The 24,812-nt window shown below is 43.2% G+C and overlaps 1 protein-coding gene across 4 annotated transcripts in view; it reads left to right on the top strand.

Moving 5' to 3' along the window:
* TMEM63B (transmembrane protein 63B) overlaps positions 1-24,812 on the top strand; it is a 108,300-nt gene that overhangs the window by 27,069 nt on the left and 56,419 nt on the right. Inside the window, exons 1-3 of one of the 4 annotated variants that reach the window (XM_061624821.1) lie at positions 8,031-8,085; positions 18,596-18,794; positions 22,763-22,846. In XM_061624821.1, coding sequence (XP_061480805.1) covers positions 18,618-18,794; positions 22,763-22,846 — 261 coding nt within the window. In that variant the 5' untranslated portion in view covers positions 8,031-8,085; positions 18,596-18,617. Of the gene's footprint in view, positions 1-8,030; positions 8,086-18,595; positions 18,795-22,762; positions 22,847-24,812 lie in introns of those variants that run through there. The other 3 variants (XM_061624819.1, XM_061624818.1, XM_061624820.1) reach the window with 3 other exon arrangements.

The following is a 24,812-nucleotide window of genomic DNA, read 5'->3' on the forward strand; positions in this document are numbered from 1 at the left end:
TGACCGAAATCCAACTTGCAATTGGATAATGTACAGTACAATTCTAACCATGTCTATTCAGTCCTATTAAATTCAGTGGGGCTTACTCCCAGATAAGTGGGGTTAGGTTTGCAGCCTTAACTCAGATAGCATCCCTGCTTTTATCCAAATATATTACCGCATCTTAGGTATGATTTTGCCTAATTATTTCAGATCCTAACGGCCCTGTCTACTCAGGCCGTGTGATTGTGTCTATTAAGTGTGGGTAGGCTATGGCAGGCCTGCATGTGGAACAATTTGATGTCATTGTCCTGGGTCTGGAAGCACATGGACAAGGAGGAGACAGGAATTCCCTGGGCTAAGCAGGGGAGTAACATAAATAAAGTGAGCCATTAAGTGAGCAGCATAAATAAAGTGAGCCATTTTCACTTTTGTATCCTAGCAAGTTACACTTTCTCCCCAGCCCCTTCCTTCCTCCCGATATGAAATATTCACCTTTGGTGAAACAGTCTGGCATAATTTATACTTTTCCAGGTGTTCTTTCATGCCGAATGATTTGCTTTATCTTGTTACATTTCAAGCTATTGAACTGAATCTTATCACCTTCCTCGAGGTTATGAGGAACAGAGCAGGGAGGGTGTCAGTATTTTGATTCATGTTTTATAGTTAGTGGAAACACAATGTTCTACAAGGAGCTTTGCTCCAAAAAATGCGGGGAAAGTTTTCCTTATCCCGAATGCCCATCCTTCACCCTTGCTGGTTTCCTTGTTCAAATATTTGAAGGTCTGTGCAAAATATTATCTGTATTGCTTTCTCACCATCAAGAAACTGTAATCATTAGTAGTACATGTTTACATGAGTAGGAGAATGCTATTCAAAGCAGGAAAATGATATCCTGTGCAGGGTAGTGGCTAGTGAGTAAACTGGCTTTCCTGTTCTTTTATATGAATATCCAATATGACACTTTTAGGACTTTGGTGTGGTAGACCCAGGGGAGTATGTGAACGCGAGGTGGTATGGGAGTGAGTCACCAAAAGATGGATGAGTGGAGGAGTTGCAGAAAGCAGCTCCTGTCAGGAACAAGACAACATGAGGCCCTGGAAAGGTAATGGACTTTGGATTTAAAGAGAGAGTGTGTGTGTAGTTTGTCCTGCACAAGCAGGTTATAGGCATGGGCTTACAAACGTTTTCCACTTTCCAAGGTTAAAGACTGTGTATGAAACTTCGGGAGTACTTGGGTTGCACTGAAGAATCTACTTCTGATATAGCAACATCTCTTCTCACAATTTTCCCTTTTTCTGTTCCCAAACTATCTCCCCTACGCTGGAGGTTGTTGGCACAGAGTGGGGGCAGCCTATGTGGTGCCTTCCAGATGTCAGAGGACATCATATTGGCAAACTATGGCACAGAGGATGGGATTGCAAGCAGCTCCTTGGTGTAGCAAACACAGACTACTCTCCATAGTGTATTTTTCTTTCTATCTTTCCCCCCTGCCTTTTAAACATCAAGCATCTTAAGCACATTGAGTCCCTTTCTTAGAAGATTGTGTTACAAAAAACCCACAACTTTATATATGTACTTATGACAAGTCTTCCCTACAGCCCACAGAAGATTTTCTGCCAGGATTCACTATTGTTTTGCCAAAGAAGTTGATCTCATATCTTCATACAAGGCACATCCTTCTTTCTCAAATATTCAAAATTGGGCAGCCAGCTAACATGAGAGAAGTGATCCCAGGGAGCATGGAAGAGAAATGGAGCCAACAGATAACTTTGGAAATGAATATAAAATAATAATCCTTCTGGCTATTTTGACACTGATAAAACAGAGTGCTTTCTCTGTCTCTCTAATAAGGAGGGAAGATCACGGAGTACCAGTTATGAACTCATATAGGAAAAATGACTGGACTTTGGTGTAAAGGGTGGATCACATTTAGTCCAATCCTATCTTGGTAAAAGAACTAAGTTGACCTCTAAACATGCCATCCTAGGCTACTTTGGGAGGAAGGGAGGAATATAAATTTAATCATCATCATATGAGATCAAACCAATGGTCCATCTAGCCATTTTCTTTTTAAGAGCATCCATTTATACCATTTGCCATCACCATTTCTTCTGGCAATAAGTGCCAGAGATCAATTCACTAGTGAAAATTATTTATTTTTAGACTACTGCCCACGTCTTTGAATGCCCTCCAATTATATGAAAGAACAAAATTATTTATTCATTATACCCCACTCTTCAATCTTACAATCTCCACAGCAGCTAACAATTTAAACCATCAATTTAAAACTGATAATTGTATTAAAACTGTAGCATATTAACAGTAGTGGAACATGTTAAAATCACATCATATCTATTCCAGTAAGCTAAAAATTGAAATGCGCATTGTATACAGTGGTTTGCAGTCCTGGTTTAGAAGCTTCCCCCCACCCCAAGCTATAGTTTGCCAGTTTGGACTTAACAGGAAGTAATGTATTAAGCCACATGCATGAGGGGTAGATAGAGCATGTGAACATATGTCTGGTGAATGTGGATATTGTGGAACCTTTTAAGCCAGGTATGGAGTGTTTCTGTAAATGAATCTACAGTTGGAATTAAATATTTCTCTAGAAAGGGACTATATAGTCATAAATACATTTTTCCCACAGTTGCTCTAATAATTTCCTAAGTATTGCTTATATGGGAAAGGGCAAAGAAAATTTTGCCATCACCATATATCACCATAAAATATTATTGAACTGGAATTGCAACAAACCTAAAGAACCATCTAGTCCAGGGGTTCTCAAACTCTGGTCTGTGGACCCCCAGTGGTCCATGGGCTTGCTTCCCCTTGGCTGTGGACCCCCAGTGGTCCATGTCTGTATTAAACATTCATGTTGATTTTAATTGTATTTTTATTGCTTTTATTTCTTACATTGGATTTTATTATATTACAATTTGTATTCTGTGCAATGCACATAGAGAGCCAGTATGGTATGGTGGTTAGAGTGTTGGACTATGACTTGGGAGACCAGGGTTCAAATCCCCACTTAGTCACAAAACTCACTGGGTGACTATGGGCTGTTTCCTCTCAGCCTAACCTACCTCACAGGGTTGTTGTGGGGATTAAAGAGGATTAAACTGTGTTTGCCACCTTGAAGAAAAGCAGGATAGAAATACAAATTACAATCCTTTCTACCACCACCCCATGCTTATGTGTACTTGTGCCTCAGGATAGCACTTTATGCACCTGGTGAAGTGGGTTGTAGTCCTTGAAACTTTATGCCATAATAAATGTATTATGTCTTTAGGTGCTACAAGACTTTTTGTTATTTTATGCCTTTGACATGATTTCCTGGTTCTAAACTTAGTAGGTGTCCAGTGTCCCATACACCAATCCTAGGAATATCATTGAGCATACCTGGCTTATTCCCCAACCTCTCGCTGTTTCTTTCCCACTATGACTGCACCATCCTTCCCCAAGGTGACACTCTCCAGATGTTTTGGACTGTATCTCCCATCAGCACCAGCCAGTACAACCAATGGTCCAACATCTGGAGGGCACCAGGTTGAGGAAGTCTCAACAACACATATACTCATCCTCATGCTACTTAAACTCTACTCTAAAATAAAAGAAAACTCTACCCTAACAACCCTCAGCTATTGACAACTTTCAACCCAATCTCCCCTTTTCATGATCCCAATAGAATTGTGACTTCTACTTAAGAACACCCTGAACCTTGATTTTTTTCTGGCTGTTCTATCAAAACTCCCTATTCCATTCCTTATGGGAGGTATGGTACATCCATTTTAAATCCATCTGAGAACCATCTATATAAGCAGGCCACTGGCCTTGACAGATGAGGTAATCCAGTTGGATCTTCCAGGAGCTCTGGTGTCATAGATGTTGTACAGGCAGCTGGTCCAGAAACGGATGTGAGAAGTTGGAGAAACTGCCAATTAGTTCTGTCTGCTAAGCCAAATTTCCTCTTCTAATGCATGAACCAATTTGAATTCTCCTCCCTATCCATATGCTGGTCCAAAGTCATAACCTGCCAAGACGTCCAAGTCATCCACATAAATATTGCATTAAACTCACTCACACACACACACAGTGATATCCTGTCAGTGTCCCAAATCCAGGTCAGAGTTGCTCTTTATTTGAGAGAAATTGCATTGGAACAGAACCTTCTGTCAACATGTAGTCTCCTTTTCAAAAATCTTAAGACAAGAAGATCCTTCAGGTTCCGTTTGCTCCATTGCTCAGCCTTTCTTTTACAATAGGAAGAATGCCTTGACACCCAATCAAGATCAACCTTGTTTGCAATTTAAATTCATTACTACCTCCCGTACCCTTCGGAGGCCCTGTTACACCACTATGTTTCATGGCAGCTTTTTGCACAATTAAAACGATGATTCTGGCTTCCAGTAGCAGGAGTCTAAATTCCATCCCTCTGGATGCTCATTGATGGAGTTGGGGTCCCTAGAAGTCTGCTGGAGTATTTGCATACTCTTGTGCTCATGCAAGATGCTGGTATAAAAGAAGGCTGCCTGCCAGGTGTGAAATTCCACCCCTTCTGCTTGTTCATAGGGCTGTGGCAAGATGAAAGTGACAGGAATAGACTGTAAACAAACTAGGCCAGTTGGCAGTACTCAGCCAACAGAATGCAGGGGAAGGCTGCAATGAGTTCCTCCCTTTGACTTGGAGCCTTGTATTTTTCCATCTCTTAGTGTGGTCAGTATTAATATAGTATACAGCTTACTTTGCAACGGTCTAGATTTTCTCTTAAAAGCGACGTCCTAGTTAATCTGGTGTTTCTCGCACAAGCTGGCCAGTATTCCCACTGCCTGTGACACTTTAAGCTCTGTCTGCTGTTTCCTGTTTCCGCTGCAGAAGAAAACAGAGAAGCTGTAGTAGCCGTGATGGTCTAAGTTACAGCAAGCCGCAGTTGTAGCTCTGCTACCTACCTATCTGAAGCTTAGGCAGTTCCACAGAATGTGTAGTTTTGAATGATGACATTGCTTAGCATTTTAAAAAAGGTAAAGGTGTCCCCGCACTTGTAGTGCGAATCGTTTCCGACTCTTAGGGTGACATCTTGCGACGTTTACTAGGCAGACCGTATATATGGGGTGGGATTGCCAGTTCCTTCCCCGGCCTTTCTTTACCCCCCAGCATATGCCAGGTACTCATTTTACCGACCACGGATGGATGGAAGGCTGAGTGGACCTCGACCCCTTTTACCAGAGATTCAACTTCCTCCTTCCGTTGGAATCGAACTCTGGCCGTGAGCAGAGCTTCGGCTGCGTTACCGCCACTTACCACTCTGCGCCACGGAGGATCTTTAGCATTTTAAGCAGTGTAATAATAGTGATACCACTGAACAGGTCAAGTAAACCAGACTGCAACAGTGGTGCAGATCATATGCATCCTTTATCAGTTTGTCACGTGTGGTTTCTGTATCCTATAATTATAAAAAAGGAAAGGGGTTTCCTGGTGACCAGGGATATATAACATTTATTTAATCACACTTCTATCGTACTCTTTCCCCAAAGAGCTATGGGTGGCACATCATTGGGTCACCTTATTTTCTCCCTATGACACTCCTGTCACAGACTTTCCCAAGGCCATTCGGTGAGCTTTTTGACTGACTGCGGGGAGGGGGGTGCAATAGGGTAGACAGTCTATATCCAGTCCATGCCAATTTCACATGTGTTCATAAGCCCATTCCATCCTGTATCTGTACTAATCTACAATCTGCATTTTTTAAATTTTTCCCCACAAAAAATCTGCATGAAAATTCATATTTAAATAATTATCTGAAAATGTATGTTTAGATCATGTTCATCTCAGTGTATGCATTTTGACTGTATTTATTTGGTACATGTTTAACACACTCTGGTACTTTTTTGACCAAAGAGTTGTATCTCGAAATTTGGAGACATGTAAAATCCAAAGGAAAATGACATTCCAATTTGCACATTACCCTGGGAGATGTGGATCATCTCAGTTCACACTGGAATTCTCAGAAATGTAATCCTTCAGGTATCCTTACCTAGCTTGAGCCCAGGTTTCCCAGTCTAAATCTCTGTACTACACCATTGATATTACCTAAGGTGGCCAATTAAGAAGTGGGTCCCCAAATGTATGTTTGAACTTAAGGTGGATTCTGAGTCTGAAAGGTACTGTACTATGCACCAAAAAGTACAGGGGAAAACAGGTACTTGGGAGTTGACCAAAGTTTGTTTGTTTGTTTGTTGCTTTTAAAAAAAACCCTGTTATTTCTGACAGTCTGCTGGGCAGTCAGAGACCAGCCATATACTTTGTTCTGTAAACTACTCCGTCTGCAAAATGAGGATGCCTTCCATGTCATCAGGTGATTCAGGATAGAAAATCTTTGCCAGGCCAGTGAAGTGTTGATTCTTTTTACTAAGGCCATAAGGTGATTAAATTCTGTTTTAAACAATCATTAGGTTATTATTAATGTGATGGTATCTCAGTTGTGATCATATTGTAGGTATTTTTTAAGTTAAGGTGTTGTCTGAATCAAGATATGTATTTTAAGATCTGTTTTTATGATGTTTTAAAGTGTTTTAGTGCTTTGTTTGCCGCCCTGGGCTCCTGCTGGGAGGATGGGTGGGATACAAATAAAATAAATAAATAAATAAGATATGATGGGTTATTGCTGTGCCACTAAGTCCTGAAGAAATATTTCACAGGAATACAGGTCTTAATTTTTGGTTTTAATGCACAGTTTTCCCCATGCTACTAGTGCAGTTCTGTAGCACATAAGGCGTACTTGAAGAAATCTAGAGAAGTGTGGGTACCCACCCCAAACATTGTATAGGTGCGGGCTGAATCCACCTGCCCAAATGGACTGAAAGAATCACTTGCTCTCTTAAACTAGCCCCGCCTAGATGTGTCATTCCTGTTTGCCGAAGGGAAATCAGAGTTTAAAACTAGGCTTTCTGTTGCTGGTTTCTCCTGTTCTTGGGCTGAGTACAATGATTGACATATGCCTATGCCAAGAGTTATTCAGGGGAAAATATGCAGTGTTCAGCATTCAAAGAGTCAGCTGTTTCATCTTCTGTGCTGATGTCAAGGTGAAAAGTGGGGGTGAGTGTCTCTCTGTGAAGGATCTAGTCATTTGGAATTTCCTAGAGTCCACTTTCACTCAAAAGGTATGAGTTCCAGTGACTCTGCCTTAACAGCCATAGAAAGCTGAGCTTTATTGAAGAAGAATGACTTTTCCGGTAGATCTTATGCAGTGAGTTTCCCACACTGGGTGAAACCCAACTTGTCATGAGCTAATAATAGTAACAGTATAGTGCTGTTGTTTTTGCCAAATATGGTAACCCAATCAAGATGTACTAGAACCCAAGGCACAAAATGAACTAGACATATCAACATATAATATAATTCATAGGATCCAGAAGCTTAGGTAAGGAAGAACTGGATAATCATGGGGAAACATTTTGTGATTGGAAATGTTTAAACTGAATGTCAGTCATGCCATTTAAGCAGTTTCTGATGTTTACCTTTAAACTTACACACATGCAGTATTTTACAGCAAAACGATATTTTTTTACCTTTTGATCATGTGACCTTCCTTCCCCCTTACAATAGTACTGTTGTAAATTGCTATACACTGATTGACTGATCATCCCTGAGGGCAAAAGATATTACCTGCTTCATGTTCTTAGAGAATGGTTCTTTTCCTGTTAAGTGTGATAGTTTCCTGACCTCTCTCTCTTGATGAGACTGGAAGCCTATAGATCAGTTCATACTTATCAGAGCAGTGTACTTGCTAGGGTGAACTTTTCCTTACTGCAGTTCTGTGCATGTCTGCTCAGAAGCAAGTCCCACTGGGTTCAGTGGGGCTAATTCCTAGATAAGCATGTAGGACTACAATCTAAGAGGCGTGCGTTCTTCCTGCTGGTGATTAATGAGAGTTCAGAGTGGTAGTTGATTTTAGCAGTGGTGGTTGGTGACCAACAGTAGGGGGAACCAGAGCCAATGACAGGCAGAGCCAACTACTTATAATTTTGTCTCTGCACAGTTCTACAAGGACAGCACTGAGACTAAGAAGAGGAAACTGCCACAGGCAGTGCCAGCCCCTGGATTGTTGTAAGTAAGAAGGCAGGGAGGTGGTTGCTGGCTGAGGGCAGACTGAGGTTGGTGGGGCAGTGCCCATTCTCCCTAATGGACCAGCTTCCACTGGATATTATTATTATTATTGGTGGTGGTGGTAGTAGTAGTAGTAGTAGTAATATTTAAATTTATTACCTGTTCTTCATCCAAAGGTCCCAGAGCAGGTTACAACAGTTTTAAAGTACGTAATTAAAAACAGTTAAAAACAACCTTTTTTTTAACATGAGTAGTCTTGCAGCTTAGCTGCTTCTGCCTCTAGTCATCCTGTCTAAAAGTATTTCTTCATCTGTCTCTGATATTTTAACTATTGGTTTACTAGGTATGCATTTTATGCTTGTTGTTAGCTGCCCTGGGCTCCTGTGGAAGAAAGGGTGGGATATAAAAATGAACAATAAATACACTGAAGCAGAACTTAAAACTAGGGGCTAATTTTCCCACATGACTTTCGGTTCCCCCAGAGTTTGTTGGTATTTTCTGCCTTGAGCAGGTACAATTCTCTTCTACTCTACATCAGTTTTGCCTGTGATTTTGATGCTGTTGGTGTGTTCTGCCGTTGTCAGCAGCATGTGTTCCTTTGTCACGGCTGCAGCTTGGAAGACGTACTGGATACCGTGGATCCTGTTTATTTTTACCTGTTGAGGTAGAACACCTTTCTGTTGCCCTTCCAGGATGTTTTTTGCTTGCTTCAGTGTTGGCCTTCAATGCGCAAGATTCTTTCCTTACAACTTTGGTCACTCATCAGCATTTATATCTTGTTGTGAACCAATAGGCCTTCTCTCCTTGAGATAATGATGCAAGGGGTGTCAAATTCTATTAACTGTTTTAAGTGACTATAGGAACTCTTTTGTCCAACCATAAAGCAGCTAGAGCCTGGAGGGGCCCTGAACTTCAGGTCCATTACACAGAATCGATCTGCACCCTTTGATTGCAGACCTTCTTGTTAAGTAGCATTCCTGTATTCCATACTTAACCATATTCTCTAAGCCAGCCTTCACCAACCTGGTGCCCTCTAGATGTTTTGACCACAACTTCCATCAGTAGTGCTGGCAGGGGCTGATGGGAGTTGTAGTCTAAAACCTCTGAAGGGCACCAGGTTGGTGAAGGCTGTCCTAAACAGAGAAATAAAAGGATAGTTCCCAACAATCTCAGAACCGGTGCCTCCCAGTTACTAACTTGATTTCCGTTTCCTTATAAATATGGACCTCTTTGAGAAGCTCCAAGTTGTTTTTCTTCTTGTTTACACATACTGTGTTGATGGCTATGTTCTTTCTCTACTGTTGGAGGCAGTATGCTTCTGAATACAGGTACCAGTTGCTGGAAACCGCAGAAGGGGACAGTGTTGCTGTGCTCAGATCCTGCTTGTCGGCTTCCCATAGGCATCTGGTTGGCCACTGTGAGAACAGGATGCTGAATGAGATGGGCCACTGGCCTGATTCAGCAGGGTTCTTCTTATGTTCTATAGTATAAAGTTTCATTTTTAGACACTGCTCCAGCCGCCAGCCCTTGTCTCTTGGGATTAGGTGTTCCTTTCAGAGGCTTGACCTCCAGCTGTTAAGTTTGTCTCTGTTTAGTGCTTTTGACATCCATTGCTGTTGAAGCATCACTTGTCTGTTTGTGTTGCTTTTCTGATCTTGACTTCAATTCCAGTCCCAACTGCATCTATGTACGTGTGTTCATACCAATTACTAAATTAAGTGTCACCATATGACTATGGGAATAGATACTCTACTCCCCAGTTCCCTTGATCATTAACATCCAGCAGCAAGCATGTAATTGTACAACAGTGGATTACAATAGTATCTCCGTTGCATTTCAGAATATTTCTATTGTTATCTCAAATGTTAGCATCATCTTCTGCTGGGACTAGAGACTTATACTGTGAATTTCCATGTGAGAGTAATTCACAAAGAAAGAAATATCTTTATATGGTATAATTCATTTGACATAGACTAATTCTCACACTGCTTTCCTTAAATATGAGCTGAATCTTACAACTCGCTAATGCAAAGCAGATGCTCTACCGTTGAACTACAACTGTTCCTATTTTTAGTTTGTATATTACTGCACCAGTGTTGTTTTTGTCTAAAGAAGTACACTGTGAAGCCTAATTATTTCTCAACTACCATACGGAAAAAATACATGGAGATTTTATTTATTTATTCATTCAAACCCTCCGGACACGGTGGAATCATCGGAGGCCCGCTGCAATCAGTTTGCTGATCACTTCCAGGATAAGTTCTCATGTATCCGCCAGGACCTAGACTCTCAAGTTATAGCAGTAGATCCTAGTGAGATGTCCGGAGCACTGTCTTGTCATGTTTTGTTGGATGAGTTCCAGTTGGTTCAGCTCGAGGACGTGGACAAGGTGCTTGGACAGGTACGTGCAACCACTTCGATACTGGATCCTTGCCCCTCCTGGCTGATAAAAACTAGCAGGAATGGAACAGGTAGCTGGGCCAAGGAAGTGATAAATGCCTCCTTACGAGAGGGAGTGGTCCCGGGCTGTCTGAAAGAGGCAGTGGTGAGACCACTCCTGAAAAAGCCTTCCTTGGACCCAGACAATTTTAACAGCTACAGGCCAGTGGCGAATGTTCCATTCCTGGGCAAGGTCTTGGAACGAGTGGTTGCTGGCCAGCTCCAGGCGCTATTGGATGAAACCGATTATCTAGATCCATTTCAATCGGGTTTTAGGCCCGATTTTGGCACTGAGACGGCCTTGGTCGCCCTGTATGATGACCTATGTCGGGAGAGGGACAGAGGGAGTGTAACTCTGTTGATTCTCCTTGATCTCTCAGCGGCTTTTGATACCATCGACCATGGTATCCTTCTGGAGAGGCTCGCGGAGTTGGGAGTTGGAGGTACTGCTTGGCAGTGGTTCCGCTCCTACTTGGCGGGTCGTCTCCAGAAGGTAGTGCTCGGGGAACATTGCTCGACATCGTGGGTTCTCCAATATGGAGTCCCGCAGGGGTCAGTTTTGTCCCCCCTGCTTTCTAATATCTACATGAAGCCGTTGGGAGAGGTCATCAGGAGTTTTGGAGTGCGTTGTCATCAGTATGCTGATGACACGCAGCTCTACTTCTCCTTCTCATCTTCCTCAGGTGAGGCTGTCGATTTGCTGAACCATTGCCTGGCCGCGACAATGGACTGGATGAGAGTTAACAAACTGAAGCTCAATCCAGACAAGACTGAGATGCTGTTGGTGGACGGGTTCTCTGATCGGATGGTGGATATATACCCTGTCCTGGACGGGGTTACACTCCCCCTAAAGGACCGGGTTCGTAGTCTGGGAGTCTTTTTAGACTCTTCCCTCTCACTTGAGGCTCAAGGTGCCTTGGTGGCAAGGAATGCGTTTTACCAACTTCGGTTGGTAGCCCAGCTACGTCCCTACTTGAGTAAAGAGGACCTTACATCAGTGGTACATGCTCTGGTAACCTCGCGTTTGGATTACTGCAATGCGCTGTACGTAGGGCTACCTCTGAAGACAGTTTGGAAGCTACAGCTAGTGCAAAATGCGGCAGCCAGACTGCTAACAAGGACCAAGCGGTCTGAGCATATAACACCTGTTCTGGCCCGCTTGCACTGGCTGCCAATATGTTTCCGGGCCAGATTCAAAGTGTTGGTATTAACCTATAAAGCCTTATACGGTGCGGGACCACGATACCTTGCGGAACGCCTCTTCCGATATGAACCAGCCCATACACTACGTTCTACTACGAAGGCCCTCCTCTGGGTTCCAACTCAGAGGGAGGCCCGGAGGGTGGTGACAAGATCTAGGGCCTTCTCAGTGGTGGCCCCCGAACTATGGAACAGTCTCCCCGAGGAAGTGCGCCTGGCGCCGACTCTGCTTTCTTTTCGACGCCAGGTTAAAACCTTCCTATTCTCTGAAGCATTTTAATTTAAATTGATTTAATTTTAAAAATGTTATTGTATTGATTTTAGACTGTATTATTTTGTATTATATTGTGTCATTTATTGTATTTCCTATGTTATTCCTATGTTATTGTATTTCTATGTTCACCGCCCAGAGAGCTATTGCTATTGCGGTATATAAATTTAATAAATAAATAAATAAATAAATAAATATCCTGACCTTCCTCCCAGAAGGAGCCCAGGGTGGCAAACAAAAACACTAAAAGCACTTTAAAACATATAAAAATAAAACATCTTTAAAAACATTAAAACAAAATGTCTTAAAAACAGCTTTAACAAAACTGCTTTAAAAACATCTTAAAAAGCAATTCCAGTACTGATGCAGTACTGGTGCAGACTGGTATAAAGACTCTATTTAACAAGGCTTGTTGAAAGAGGAAGGTCTTCAGTAGGTCCCGAAAATATAACAGAGATGGCACCTGTCTAATGTTTAAGGGGAGAGACTTCTAAAGTCTTGGTGCCGCCACACTGAAGGTCTTCTTCCTATGTTGTGCGGAACAAACCTCCTGATAAGATGGTATCTGCAGGAGGCTCTCACGTGCAGAGCACAGTGATCGACTGGGAATATAAGGGGTAAGACTATCTTAAACGTCTTTAAAAGATAAGAATGTCTGTTATACAAAAGGTACCTCATCATTGGGTAAGGGCTAACCCAGAGCATCTGCTTTGCATGCAGAAGGTTCAATCCTGAGCATCTCCAAATAAGTCTGGGAGAGAACTCTGCCTTAAAACTTGGAGAGCTGCTGCCAGTCAGTATAGACAATACTGGAGATGGACCAATGGTCTGAGTCAGTGGGTTAGTATAAGGCAGCTTCCTACATTCCTATGAATGTGAGTTATCCATGTTCAAAAACGTAAATGGTTTTCCAAAATCCAATCACATAGGAGTGACTTATGCCTTAAATAAATAGCCATGAAGATTCACCCTCAAAAGAGCTCTTGATTGGCTGGGTGAGGATTGGAGAGTGCTTACAAAGAAGCACAATTAAGATTTCATCTTACACAGGACTGAAATTCTGATTTGCTGTGGCTTTCTACAAATTAACATAGGTTCAGTTTCAATTTCATCCTGGGAGCTGACATCCTGAGACAACCAATAGCTGAAAGCTAGCATAGCTGAGCTTTTTTTATGCAAAAAAAAGCATGAAGGAGAAACTGATGGCTCATTGTGTCTTTAAGAACCTAGCTTTAAAAAAAGGCTGTACAACACAGTGAAAGTCAGAGAATATATCTAATGGTTTACAAGGAAGGAGCTTGTGTTAAACTTGTTCAGTGGGCTCCAGTAATTCTGCAAAGGGGTTTTATATGGTTTACTATATGGAGAAAAGCAAGAGAAAAGGAGAAAGAGAAACAATGAAAACTGAAGAATGGGCCATGGGCCACACAACTGAAGAACATTTGGGCTCAAGGGCAATACATGAAATCAAGTGCTAGAGAACAGCAGGAAATAAATATGTTCTAGGTAGAGAAATTTTAAAAGATTCATGGAATTCTGCTATGGAAACCTAGCTTTCAACAAATGGGTTTAGTAATAATGGAAAATGCTTGTCAGGTTTAACTGTCCCCAGCTCTACTAGGAAAGGCTGGCCTAGTAAGGATGCTGTAATCCTGTACATGCTTGCTAGAAAGTATGTACTTTTGAGTAATGTTAAAGATTGGACTGGTCCAGTCATCTTTGCTTTATCACAAACACAAGACTTGGCTGCTACATTATGGCATGCCTGTGCTGTGTTCTGTCACAATACAAGTTCAGTCCAATGGTAACACGTCTTCTCGCTCAACAAGCAGCTCATTGTCAACCAGCCTTGCACAGTCAAGTCTAGTCCCTGCCTGGTGTCAGCCCCTGCTGTGCAGAATGCAAATACCTCTCCAAATACCTCACTGAGCTGCTCTTCCCAGACAACCCTGCAAGTGTATCTGCACACAAGGCACAAAGTACAAGAGAAATTTGCTTCTCTTTAAGTTGCATGAGCAGTGCCTGGTGAAATTTCAGAAGCTCCAGCAGCCACTTGTTTGTTCATCCAGTTCATATATGCTCTGCTCTGCCACTACTACTATATCACTTGGGGTGTCTTATGACATACAAACATTACAAAATTGCACACAATATTTTTAAAACACAAAAAGCAGTAAAAGATATTGCCTGATCCTTATGATCTGTTAGAGAATACTTCCTCTGCATTCCAACTATGGCTGAGGCACAATTGGTTGGGATGTAAAACAGGGCCTTCTCTGCGGCTGCACCTAGATTATGCAACTTCCTTTCTCAGGAAGCCTGGTTGCCCCCCCCCCCACCGCCCAGCCTTCTACCGCCAATAAAATACATTTTTGCTCCAGCTGGCATTTAGCCTGCTGGGGTGATAGGTTATTAGGTATATTGATCCCTCCTCCTAAATTGCTTTTGTTGGCAATAGTAAAATATCTCATCTGTGTGTACTAGGTGGAAGACTAGCCTTGGTGTGTGTGTGTACCCCACCAACATTTTGTTCACCTTCTTCCGCCATTTACTGATAAGGTAGGACTGTAGAATTCTATTCCGCAGCAGGAAAGAGTACACTTCAGGACCCAGGAAGGAACAGAGTAGAAGATACAGTAATAGCAGCCTTTCTCTCTGTATGTTGGTCAAACTCATCAGCCAGTGGTGACTTGTTTACGAATCAAAATAGTGGTAAATCTCAGACTTGACAGTGGGAAATATTGGGTTTTAGTTTCAAGTTCTGAGGCTTTTGGGATGAGTTGTTGGGTTTTTAACAGTATCCCTCCTCAAAGAAACTTGGTTCTTTAGAATCTGAAGCTGAGACTGGTAGAGAAATCTTTATCTGAACAGCTTTGAAACTCATAGAGTTTCAAGGGGCTATAAGGCCATCGAGTCCAACCCCCTGCTCACTGCAGGAATCCAAATTAAAGTATACCCGACAGGTGGCTATCCAGCTGCCTCTTGAATGCCTCCAGGGTAGGAGAGCCCACCACCTCCCTAGGTAGATGTTGTGGGACTACAACCCCCATTATCCCTGATCATTGGCCATGCTAGCTGGGGATGATGGGAGTTGTAGTCCCACAACATCTGGAGGGCAACATGTTGGCTAACCCTAGTTCAAATCTGAGCTTCACCATGAACTCACTGGGTGCCTTTAAGCAACCCAGTCACTTTCATCCTTCTCTATACTAAGCAAGCTACTCATGTTGGTCTGCTTTTACAGAGTGGTTATAAGGATAATTAAGAATGTATGCAAAACATTTAAGCCTTTATTTAAAAATACACATGCAATGGAAAGTATGTCCCTCCTTCTCCTTGTACTGGGCTCTTATGAAATTCTCCACAGTTGAAACCCCAATAGTTGCCCCACATCCCAAGGCAGGCAGCCTGTGACTGTATTCCCAATTGTAAAGAAAAAAACCTGGATAGCAGTAATGTGATAATGATAAGAAATGGAAGACCATAGCCTCTGTTACAGAAGCTCTTTTTGGAGAAGGGGGGTGGGCTGCACTTGTGTGGTGCTGCATGGTGCAGCCTCTCTCCATCAGTGGAAAAGACACAGCTAATAGGGTAGGAATATGGTCACTAGGGACCCAGAAGGGCCAGCCTAAAACCTTTTTTAATATTGGAGGTATGAAATACAGATAGAGCACTTCCCCACCACAGACACACACAATCCACCCTTGTGCCAGCAACGACCAATTCTGGGAGGACACAGACACCAGAAAACAAATGGGGGGGGCAGCACAGGAGTTACAAAGTATATTTCTAGAAGGGTAAAATATCCTAGGTGGGAAGTGAGCTCCTTGTTTGGGGGCACTTGCCCCCCTGCCCCCCCTTTGGCGTTGCCCCTGCCTTGTGCTGTGCCTGTTTATTTCATTGAGGCTTACACAGGAGAACCTCACCGTGGATTGTGTCCCATTGATCAGATCTGACTGTCTCCCCAGTTAGCCACCCTACTGGTGACCAAAATTTGCTGCCTGTGGTGATATGGTTCTGCATGTAGCTTTCATGCATTTTAATGTGGCCCTGAAAGCGCCACAGTCCTTTTCATCATAAGTTCCTTCTGCAGTGGAGAATGTTGCATATTCTTGACTGTTCCGTTGTTCACTCTCTTTTTCCTCCCCTCCTCCCCCAGGTTGCTCACAGGTTTTCCAGTTCCCTCTGGCAGCCATTTCATTAATGTTCCCGAAAAGATCCTTGCAGAGTTTATTCCCATTTGCTTTCTTAGGTCTCAGGCCTGCTGTTCTGTTTTTTGTCCATCCACTCCAAGGCGGTATCTCCCTATTTTTTTTCATCTCATCTCTGTCTCTCTTTTAATGTGTTGCATGGCTTCTTTGCCAGATCCTTCCGGCCTCTTATAAGGTAAACAAAGCCCCAGCCTTGTGGTGATTCCCTGCTTGTCAGTCAATACTCTGTGCGGCCCTTTGTTTATCATTCTTCTGCCAGTTTGAATTCGTGTGAGCAGGCCTCATCCAAACCAATAGGAATTAATTTGTGAAAGGAGCAGGACTCCTGTGATAGGACAGTGCTCATTTCATAACAAAGTGTGTTTCATTATCAACAACACTGCCAGGATGCTGGTGTGTTTTTTGAGCTAAATTGCTCAAGTGGGTGGATTTTAATATTAGATCATGTTTGCAGTATATGTTTGCTACTGATAGTTGCTGGATATAAAGAAATGTGTCATGCACAGTTCATTTGGAATTGAAATTAGCAATGTTAACTAAACTTAAACATCCTACTACAGCCTTTGCCAACCTCCGGATGTTTTGGACTTAATCTCTCGTCAGCTACAGTCAACACAAGTGCTGACTGGGGCTGATGGGAGTTGTAGTCCAAAACATCTGGAGGGCACCAGGTTGGCAAAGGGAATCCTACTAGGTTGAAGAGAGGGACATTTCCTGTTTGTTTTTGTTTTGTTTCTTAGTTGCGTTGGACCCTGGGAAACCTACCTCGTGCCTATTGGCAAATTGTGTTCTCTGCAATTAGAGAAAAGGGGAGGCTGTGGCCATGCACTTATGGCCAATTGGACAGAACAAATTATATACTCCAGTGTACACTTAGCTAGCACTGGCTGTTCCCACAGTACCTCAGAACAATTCCAGCTATCCCTTAGGGTGCATGCAAACTCCAAAATTAGGAACATTTCACAGTCTCAATCCAGTGCTATAGTAGATAAGAAGTCCCTAAAAATGGAGCCACATATTCTTTGTAGTCTTCCAAGTGTTTTTTTTTTAAAGTGAGCTTTGACTTTTTTAAAAATGTTATGAATCTGGAAGGATAGCTGTCAACATAAAGGGAACTCGGGAAAGGCAGAGCTTTCCAAGACAGAATCTCACATGCATCCAGCTGTCAGAAAGCAACAAGCACAAACATCTGTCATGGGGTGGAACTAGGAGCTGCCTCATACTGAGTCAGACCCTTGGTCCATGTAGCTTAGTATTGTCTACACTGACTGGCAGCAGCTCTCCAGGGTTTCAGGCAGGGGTCTCTCCCAACCCTACCTGGAGTTGCCAGGGATTTAACTTGGGACTTTCTGCATGCAAGGTAGATGCTCCACCACTGAGCTACATCCCTTCCCCAGAAGAGTGGTCAACATCTTTTGGAATTTTTGACAGAAATTTGAGCATGCTTTTCAGTCCATGCCATATGGGTTAATACAATGATAAAAATGCACATTCAGTTGCTATTGGACATGATAGCTAAGTGGAACACCCATGCTCAGAAGCAGTATACCTCTTGAGTACCAGATGCTAGAGACAAACAGTAGAGGAAGCTGGTGCCTTCATGTTTTGCCTTTGAGCTTCTGGAGATATCTGTCTTACCCCTGTTGTAAAATAGTATGCTGGACCAGCAAAACTCTTACAGCTCTTATGTACATAAGAATAAAAAGTAATTGGAATAGTTTGCCAAGAAAAATTCTTAAATTCATACTTATCCCTCAGCGAACATGGCTATCCGTCTGCTACCATGGTATATGTTTTTTATTTACACTTGCTTTACAGTTTCTAGGGACAAAAAGTTGTGAACTTGTGGAAGAGGTTGCCTCATCTTAGTTCATAATGCACAGGTGGGCAACCTGCAACCCCTTTGCCTAATTTCACACACCATTCTCTAAATGATCAATTCAGGCCTCTGTTCCTTCCCCCACCAGCCTACTGCATTGGGAGAAAGTGGGAGAGAAAAAAGGGGCTGGCAGAAAAATACATAGAGGGAGAGAGAGCTCATGACTCCACTCACCAGTGGCTTTGGCCCCACCCATGTGGGCTCCAACAGATTACCCCAACAGAATGCAGTCCTCGACAGAAAAAGAATTCCTCACCTGCCTCCGCTTCTTAGTTCAATTGAAGCTTGACAGTTCAGACACTTCCTATTGATCTCTTTTGAGCCTGTGCAACGCAAGAAGATGCTGCGCAGAAGGAGCCAAGGGAGCTGGGAGATGAAAGAGGGGAAGGAGCTTGGTCCCTCAAGATCTTCAGCTGCTCTCTTCTTGTATGATTGGAGGTATCGGGTGGACTACCTTTCCCACCCATCCCCTTCCTTGCTTCTAACCAGGTTTTCCTCTTCTTTCTGCAGGGAAGACGATGAAGTAACAGAGATGCTTCCCTTTTTGATCGTCACCCTGGGCTCAGCAGAGGCGGCCTGCAGGACCTCCAGCTGCAACAACAGCACCAAGGATTACTGCTACAGCGCCCGCATCCGCAGCACGGTGCTGCAGGGCTTGCCCTTTGGAGGGGTGCCCACCGTCCTTGCTCTTGATTTCATGTGCTTTCTTGTAAGTACACTGGCACAGTTACCCCCTGGCTTGGCCTTTGAGTGTTCCTCTTATTCAAAGATAGCCCACAAAATCCATACGACAGCTCGCAGGGTGGCAGAAATGTAATAATAAACTACATGCTTGGCCATTTGCTGTAGTGGAGCAGTGCCTGACCCTGTGTTTAGATCTTTGGCTGCACCTTGTAAAAATAAATGTATGGGGGGGGGAGAACCATTGGTCCATCTAGCTTAGTGCTGTCTACTCTGACTGGTAGTGGCCCTTCAAGGTCTCAAAAGAGATCTTTTCTATCATGTATCTGGGACTTTCTGCATGCAGAGCGGGCACTCTACTACTGAGCTATGGGTTGGTCCAATATAAGGCAGCTCCATGTTTATATGCAAACAGGTGCTCTTAGCAGGACAGAGATGGCTCTACAGTTTGTGTGGTAGGGTTCCAGCAGGCCTTATGTTTGACACTGTAAGCAGTGGAGGCTGGTCCATTAAGGCAAATGAGGCACTGGCCCAACCTCAGTTTGCCCTCAGCTGCCTGCCTTCTTAGTTAGAACCAGTCCAGGGGGTAGCACCGCTGTCGTCTCAGTGTTGCCCTTGTAGAACTAAGCAGGGAGAAGGATGGGGACAAAACTAAAATTAGTTGGCCCTGCCTGCCATTGGCTCTGCGTTCTCCTACTCTTGGTCTCCCGGCTTTCTGTCCCAATGGGCACCACCCACTACTGTACCAATGACTGGCAGCATGACATGTCTTTCGAACGGCTCGGGTGAGTGTCCTTCCCAGCTCTGGGTGGTATGCAATGCTAGTCCTACTCAGAGTAGAGCCATTCAAGTTCATAGACAGGACTAACGTAGGCTCATTCATTTCAGTGGATCTTCTCTGACACCCTTTGCCCCTTGGAGCCCTTGAATGGCAACATGCTGAGAAAGTTAACATGGGGTCTGAAGTGCAAAGCCTTATGTTTTTGTTTTGTTTGCTTTTTTTTTGGCACTTAGGGCCATGGTTCACTACAGCTGTGCAAAATGCCTAGCTGCGACAATGGACTGGATGAGAGCTAATAAACTGAGGCTCAATCCAGACAAGACTGAGATGCTGTTAGTGGGTGGTTCTCCCGACCGGATGGTGGATGTTCACCCTGTTCTGGATGGGGTTACACTCCCCCTGAAGGAGCAGGTTCGTAGTTTGGGAGTTCTTTTAGAACCATCCCTGTCACTTGAGGCTCAGGTAGCCTCAGTAGCACGGAGTGCCTTTTACCAACTTCGGTTGGTGGCCCAACTACTCCCCTATCTGGTTCTCCCAATGGAGGGCTGTAGAAAGTGGAGTCCCTCAAGGATCGGTATTGGGACCTGTACTTTTCAACTTGTTCATTAATGACCTAGAATTAGGAGTGAGCAGTGAAGTGGCCAAGTTTGCTGACGACACTAAATTGTTCAGGGTTGTTAAAACAAAAAGGGATTGCGAAGAGCTCCAAAAAGACCTCTCCAAACTGAGTGAATGGGTGGAAAAATGGCAAATGCAATTCAATATAAACAAGTGTAAAATTATGCATATTGGAGCAAAAAAGTCTGGATTTCACATATACGCTCATGGGGTCTGAACTGGCGGTGACCGACCAGGAGAGAGACCTCGGGGTTGTAGTGGACAGCACGATGAAAATGTCGACCCAGTGTGCGGCAGCTGTGAAAAAGGCAAATTCCATGCTAGCAATAATTAGGAAAGGTATTGAAAATAAAACAGCCGATATCATAATGCCGTTGTATAAATCTATGGTGCGGCCGCATTTGGAATACTGTGTACAGTTCTGGTCGCCTCATCTCAAAAAGGATATTATAGAGTTGGAAAAGGTTCAGAAGAGGGCAACCAGAATGATCAAGGGGATGGAGCGACTCCCTTACGAGGAAAGGTTGCAGCATTTGGGGCTTTTTAGTTTAGAGAAAAGGCGGGTCAGAGGAGACATGATAGAAGTGTATAAAATTATGCATGGCATTGAGAAAGTGGATAGAGAAAAGTTCTTCTCCCTCTCTCATAATACTAGAACTCGTGGACATTCAAAGAAGCTGAATGTTGGAAGATTCAGGACAGACAAAAGGAAGTACTTCTTTACTCAGCGCATAGTTAAACTATGGAATTTGCTCCCACAAGATGCAGTAATGGCCACCAGCTTGGATGGCTTTAAAAGAAGATTAGACAAATTCATGGAGGACAGGGCTATCAATGGCTACTAGCCATGATGGCTGTGCTGTGCCACCCTAGTCAGAGGCAGCATGCTTCTGAAAACCAGTTGCCGGAAGCCTCAGGAGGGGAGAGTGTTCTTGCACTCAGGTCCTGCTTGCGGGCTTCCCCCGGGCACCTGGTTGGCCACTGTGAGAACAGGATGCTGGACTAGATGGGCCACTGGCCTGATCCAGCAGGCTCTTCTTATGTTCTTATGTTCTTATAGGGAGAACCTCGCTTCAGTTGTCCATGCTCTGGTAACCTCTAAACTAGATTACTGCAATGCGCTCTATGTGGGGCTGCCTTTGAAGACGGTTCGGAAACTGCAGCTCGTGCAAAATGCAGCGGCCAGACTGATAATGGGGACCAGTCGGTCCGAACATATAACACCGATTCTGGCCCGCTTGCATTGGCTGCCTATATGTTTCCGGGCCCGGTTCAAGGTGCTGGTTTTAACCTATAAAGCCTCACACGGCGCGGGACCACAATATCTGGTGGAACGCATCTCCCGATATGAACCTACCCGTATGCTACGTTCAACATTGAAGACCCTCCTCCGGGTGCCCACTCAAAGGGAAGCTCGGAGGGTGGCAACAAGAAAAAGTGCCTTCTCAGTGGTGGCCCCCGAATTGTGGAATAGCCTTCCTGATGAGGTACGCCTGGCGCCAACATTACTATCTTTTCGGAGCCAGGTCAAAACCTTCCTCTTCTCCCAGGCATTTTAATAAGTGTTTTAATATGTGTTTAATATGTGTTATAAACGTTTTAAATTTAAAATTTTTTAAGGAAGCCCATTTTTAATGTTGTTTGAATTGTTTTAAATATGTGTTTTATTGTATTTTTGATATTGTCTGTTGTGAACCGCCCAGGGAGCTTCGGCTGTGGGGCGGTATATAAATTTAATAAATAAATAAATGTTAGCCTAATGGCTATTTGTGCATTATAAAGCACTCTTGGGGGCTTTTCTCCTCCCCACATCTGCCCCCACAGCTGTTCTGGGTCTGTGTTTACCTTCAAGCTGCAGGTGAGGAGGCAGGGGCATTTCAGGGGGAGAGCAGAGGACAGGAGATGGATTAAATACTTCCTCTTCCCTCAGCCTGTCATTTCTCTGCTCCAAAGTGCCCCTCCCAAAAGTATGTTGTAACAGAGACTAATCTATCAGACTAATGTTTCAGACAGCTGTAGTGTAAAATATGATTTAGCTACATTTCTTCCCCCTACATCTATGGGTAGAAGGAAAGTCGGATGTCATAAGATTCTATATACAGTGCAACATGACAAAATATTTTGACGGGAGGAATAGATGACTATGCAGAGCACAGAATTCTTGCCTCAAGTACTAGAGACATTTGCAAATGCCATGTGTTTTCAAATGTTTTCCCACAATCATGAGGACTGAAATCTTCAATTTATTAATTTATTGAAAGTTCACATGCTGGAGGAATCTGTATAGATTCCAAATTCTGCACCAGCTTCCACACAGCCTAAGTCAGAATACTGTTTCTACTAGCGCTTTGCAATATGGTTCACATAGTTTGTTTCCAGCAGACCAAATAAATCTGAAATTATTAGAACAAGCAGTATTTACATATTTTATGTTATTTGCATAAACTATTTTGTGATGAACTTGGAGAATGCAAGTTTGGAGAAATGCTAAGTTTTGTTTTTTATATATCATTGGGGGCATTGTAGCTGGGTGGAGGACAGTGGTTCTGCTAACCAGGGGAACTTTGCCTTACATTTCCTTATTTGCCTTTCTGCAGGCACTGCTGTTTGTTTTTTCCATTTTACGTAAAGTGGCCTGGGATTATGGGCGTCTGGCACTGGTGACTGATGCTGATAGGCAAGTATAACTCTTCCCCCACCCCCAGACAATTGAGAAACATCCTCTTTTGTTAAATAAATGCTGGTGTGAAGTTAGGATCCATTCATGAAAAAAAGATCTCGCAGTTCAACAGCTTAGCATTTTGTAATCCATTGATGGCCAAAACTCAAAGAGCTACTTTAGATGTACCAAAGTACTTGATAACGCCTTAAGGGTTTTTTTGTTTTGTTTTTACTACTTTAAACAACTTGTCCCTCAAGTGTTATCACAAACTCTTTTTGCAGCTCCCTCAGTTTCAAATGAGGTGTGCTGTGCAAGATGGCTGTTTGATACGTATACATCCTCCTAAGTCTCCTTTTGGTGCACTTAATTCAGTTCGATAGATCCCAATTGATATCCAAAGACATAGTTGGTGTCAACATACAATATACCCCTTTTTCTAGCATATTAGATGATCTAGCCTGATGGAGCCTGTGTGGCTCATGAAACATCTGACTATACAGTCAATGGAGGGATGGGTGATTGCATAGCAACCAAAGAACTTATTTCTCATCAATTTTCCACCAAGGATGTAGAAAGAGGTGTGGGCTTGAACCTCTGTCTAGGATCTTCAAGGTCATATGGCAAGAGGTGGTGGTGGCAGCATCACATGTGCTAATAGTGAACTCAGTCCCTGGTTGCTGATTCTTATGTAGCAAAAAGGACACTGTCTATTCACAAGAGGAAGGTACTAGCAGGCTTGAAGGAACCCCAAGGTTTGCAGAAGTACAAAAAGCAGGAGTGGGGGGAGAACTTAAGCAGGGGGTTGGACTCGATGGCCTTATAGGCCTCTTCCAACTCTACTATTCTATGCTACTATAGGAAGGAGCCCCAAAATAGCCCCATCAGGACTAAGCATGCACAATGGACACAGACACTGACTAATTGTTGGGGAGACGAAATGGAATGGAGTATCATGAAAAATGACATGACTAGTTGGCTGGAACCCTGAGCAGGAGCATTCTGCACTGCAACATTTTGTTACAGGTTCCAAAATGTTTGTTGTTATTTTTACATGCTTACATTCTGCTCAAGATGGCAAAAATACAGTGACCAAAACCTTATCACATTAAACAACAATCCTTTTTTAAAAAAATGTCAGCAGTTAAACACAATTAACATTCTTTTAAAACAGCAGCACATACAATTCATCAGCAAGAGAGACAGTAAAACTTAACAGTCCAAACACCCGTTAAGCGGAAGGTTTTGCCATGGTGGTGAAAGTCAACAATGAGGGTGCAAAGTGAACCCCTCTGGGAGAGCATCTCAAAGTTTAGGTGCAGCTACAAGAATACTGTCTCCCATTTTCCTACTGAATGCAGCCCTGATATCCATGAGACTTCAGAGGTATGTGTTTCATACAGAATTATCTGAAGCCTGACAGTTCACAACCCCGAAAAGATACAGAGAGCCTGCCAAGGAATGGTACACAGAAGCTAAGAGAAAATTGTTACAATATATGCAAGACTGTGATAACTGCTTCATAGCCTACAAAGTGCTTATGAAGGAAGATAGATTTTTAAAAATTATATTCACTTTCCAATGAAATTGGAGGCCACATGCCGTGGTCTTGAATGCCACCGCATTTTGTTTGTGCGGACATTACAGTTTCCAGCCTACTGAAATGAAAGCTGGCTAGAGTGGATGGTTCTGCAGCAGCAGGTACCTTGAGTCACAATGTTGGTATAAGAAAAAAAAGGTCTTGTGAAAGACTTGTTAATTATAAACTCTGTGACTGAAGCAAAAATAAGTGGCTGTTATTAACATTATCCCTTCTGCAATGGGGAGCAGGTTGCATCTTGAAGTGGAGGAAGACAGTACTGTCTTCGGACCACAAAGAAAAAAGTAGGCGTGGCAGCTGTAGGCCAGGAGTGATCTCAGATTGTATGTCAATTCCGCTTTAGGATTCCACTTTCCATAATAATTGACCCTAATTTGTATATAACTGC

Source organism: Rhineura floridana, chromosome 4 (genome assembly GCF_030035675.1).
Source record: "Rhineura floridana isolate rRhiFlo1 chromosome 4, rRhiFlo1.hap2, whole genome shotgun sequence".
NCBI lineage: Eukaryota > Metazoa > Chordata > Lepidosauria > Squamata > Rhineuridae > Rhineura > Rhineura floridana.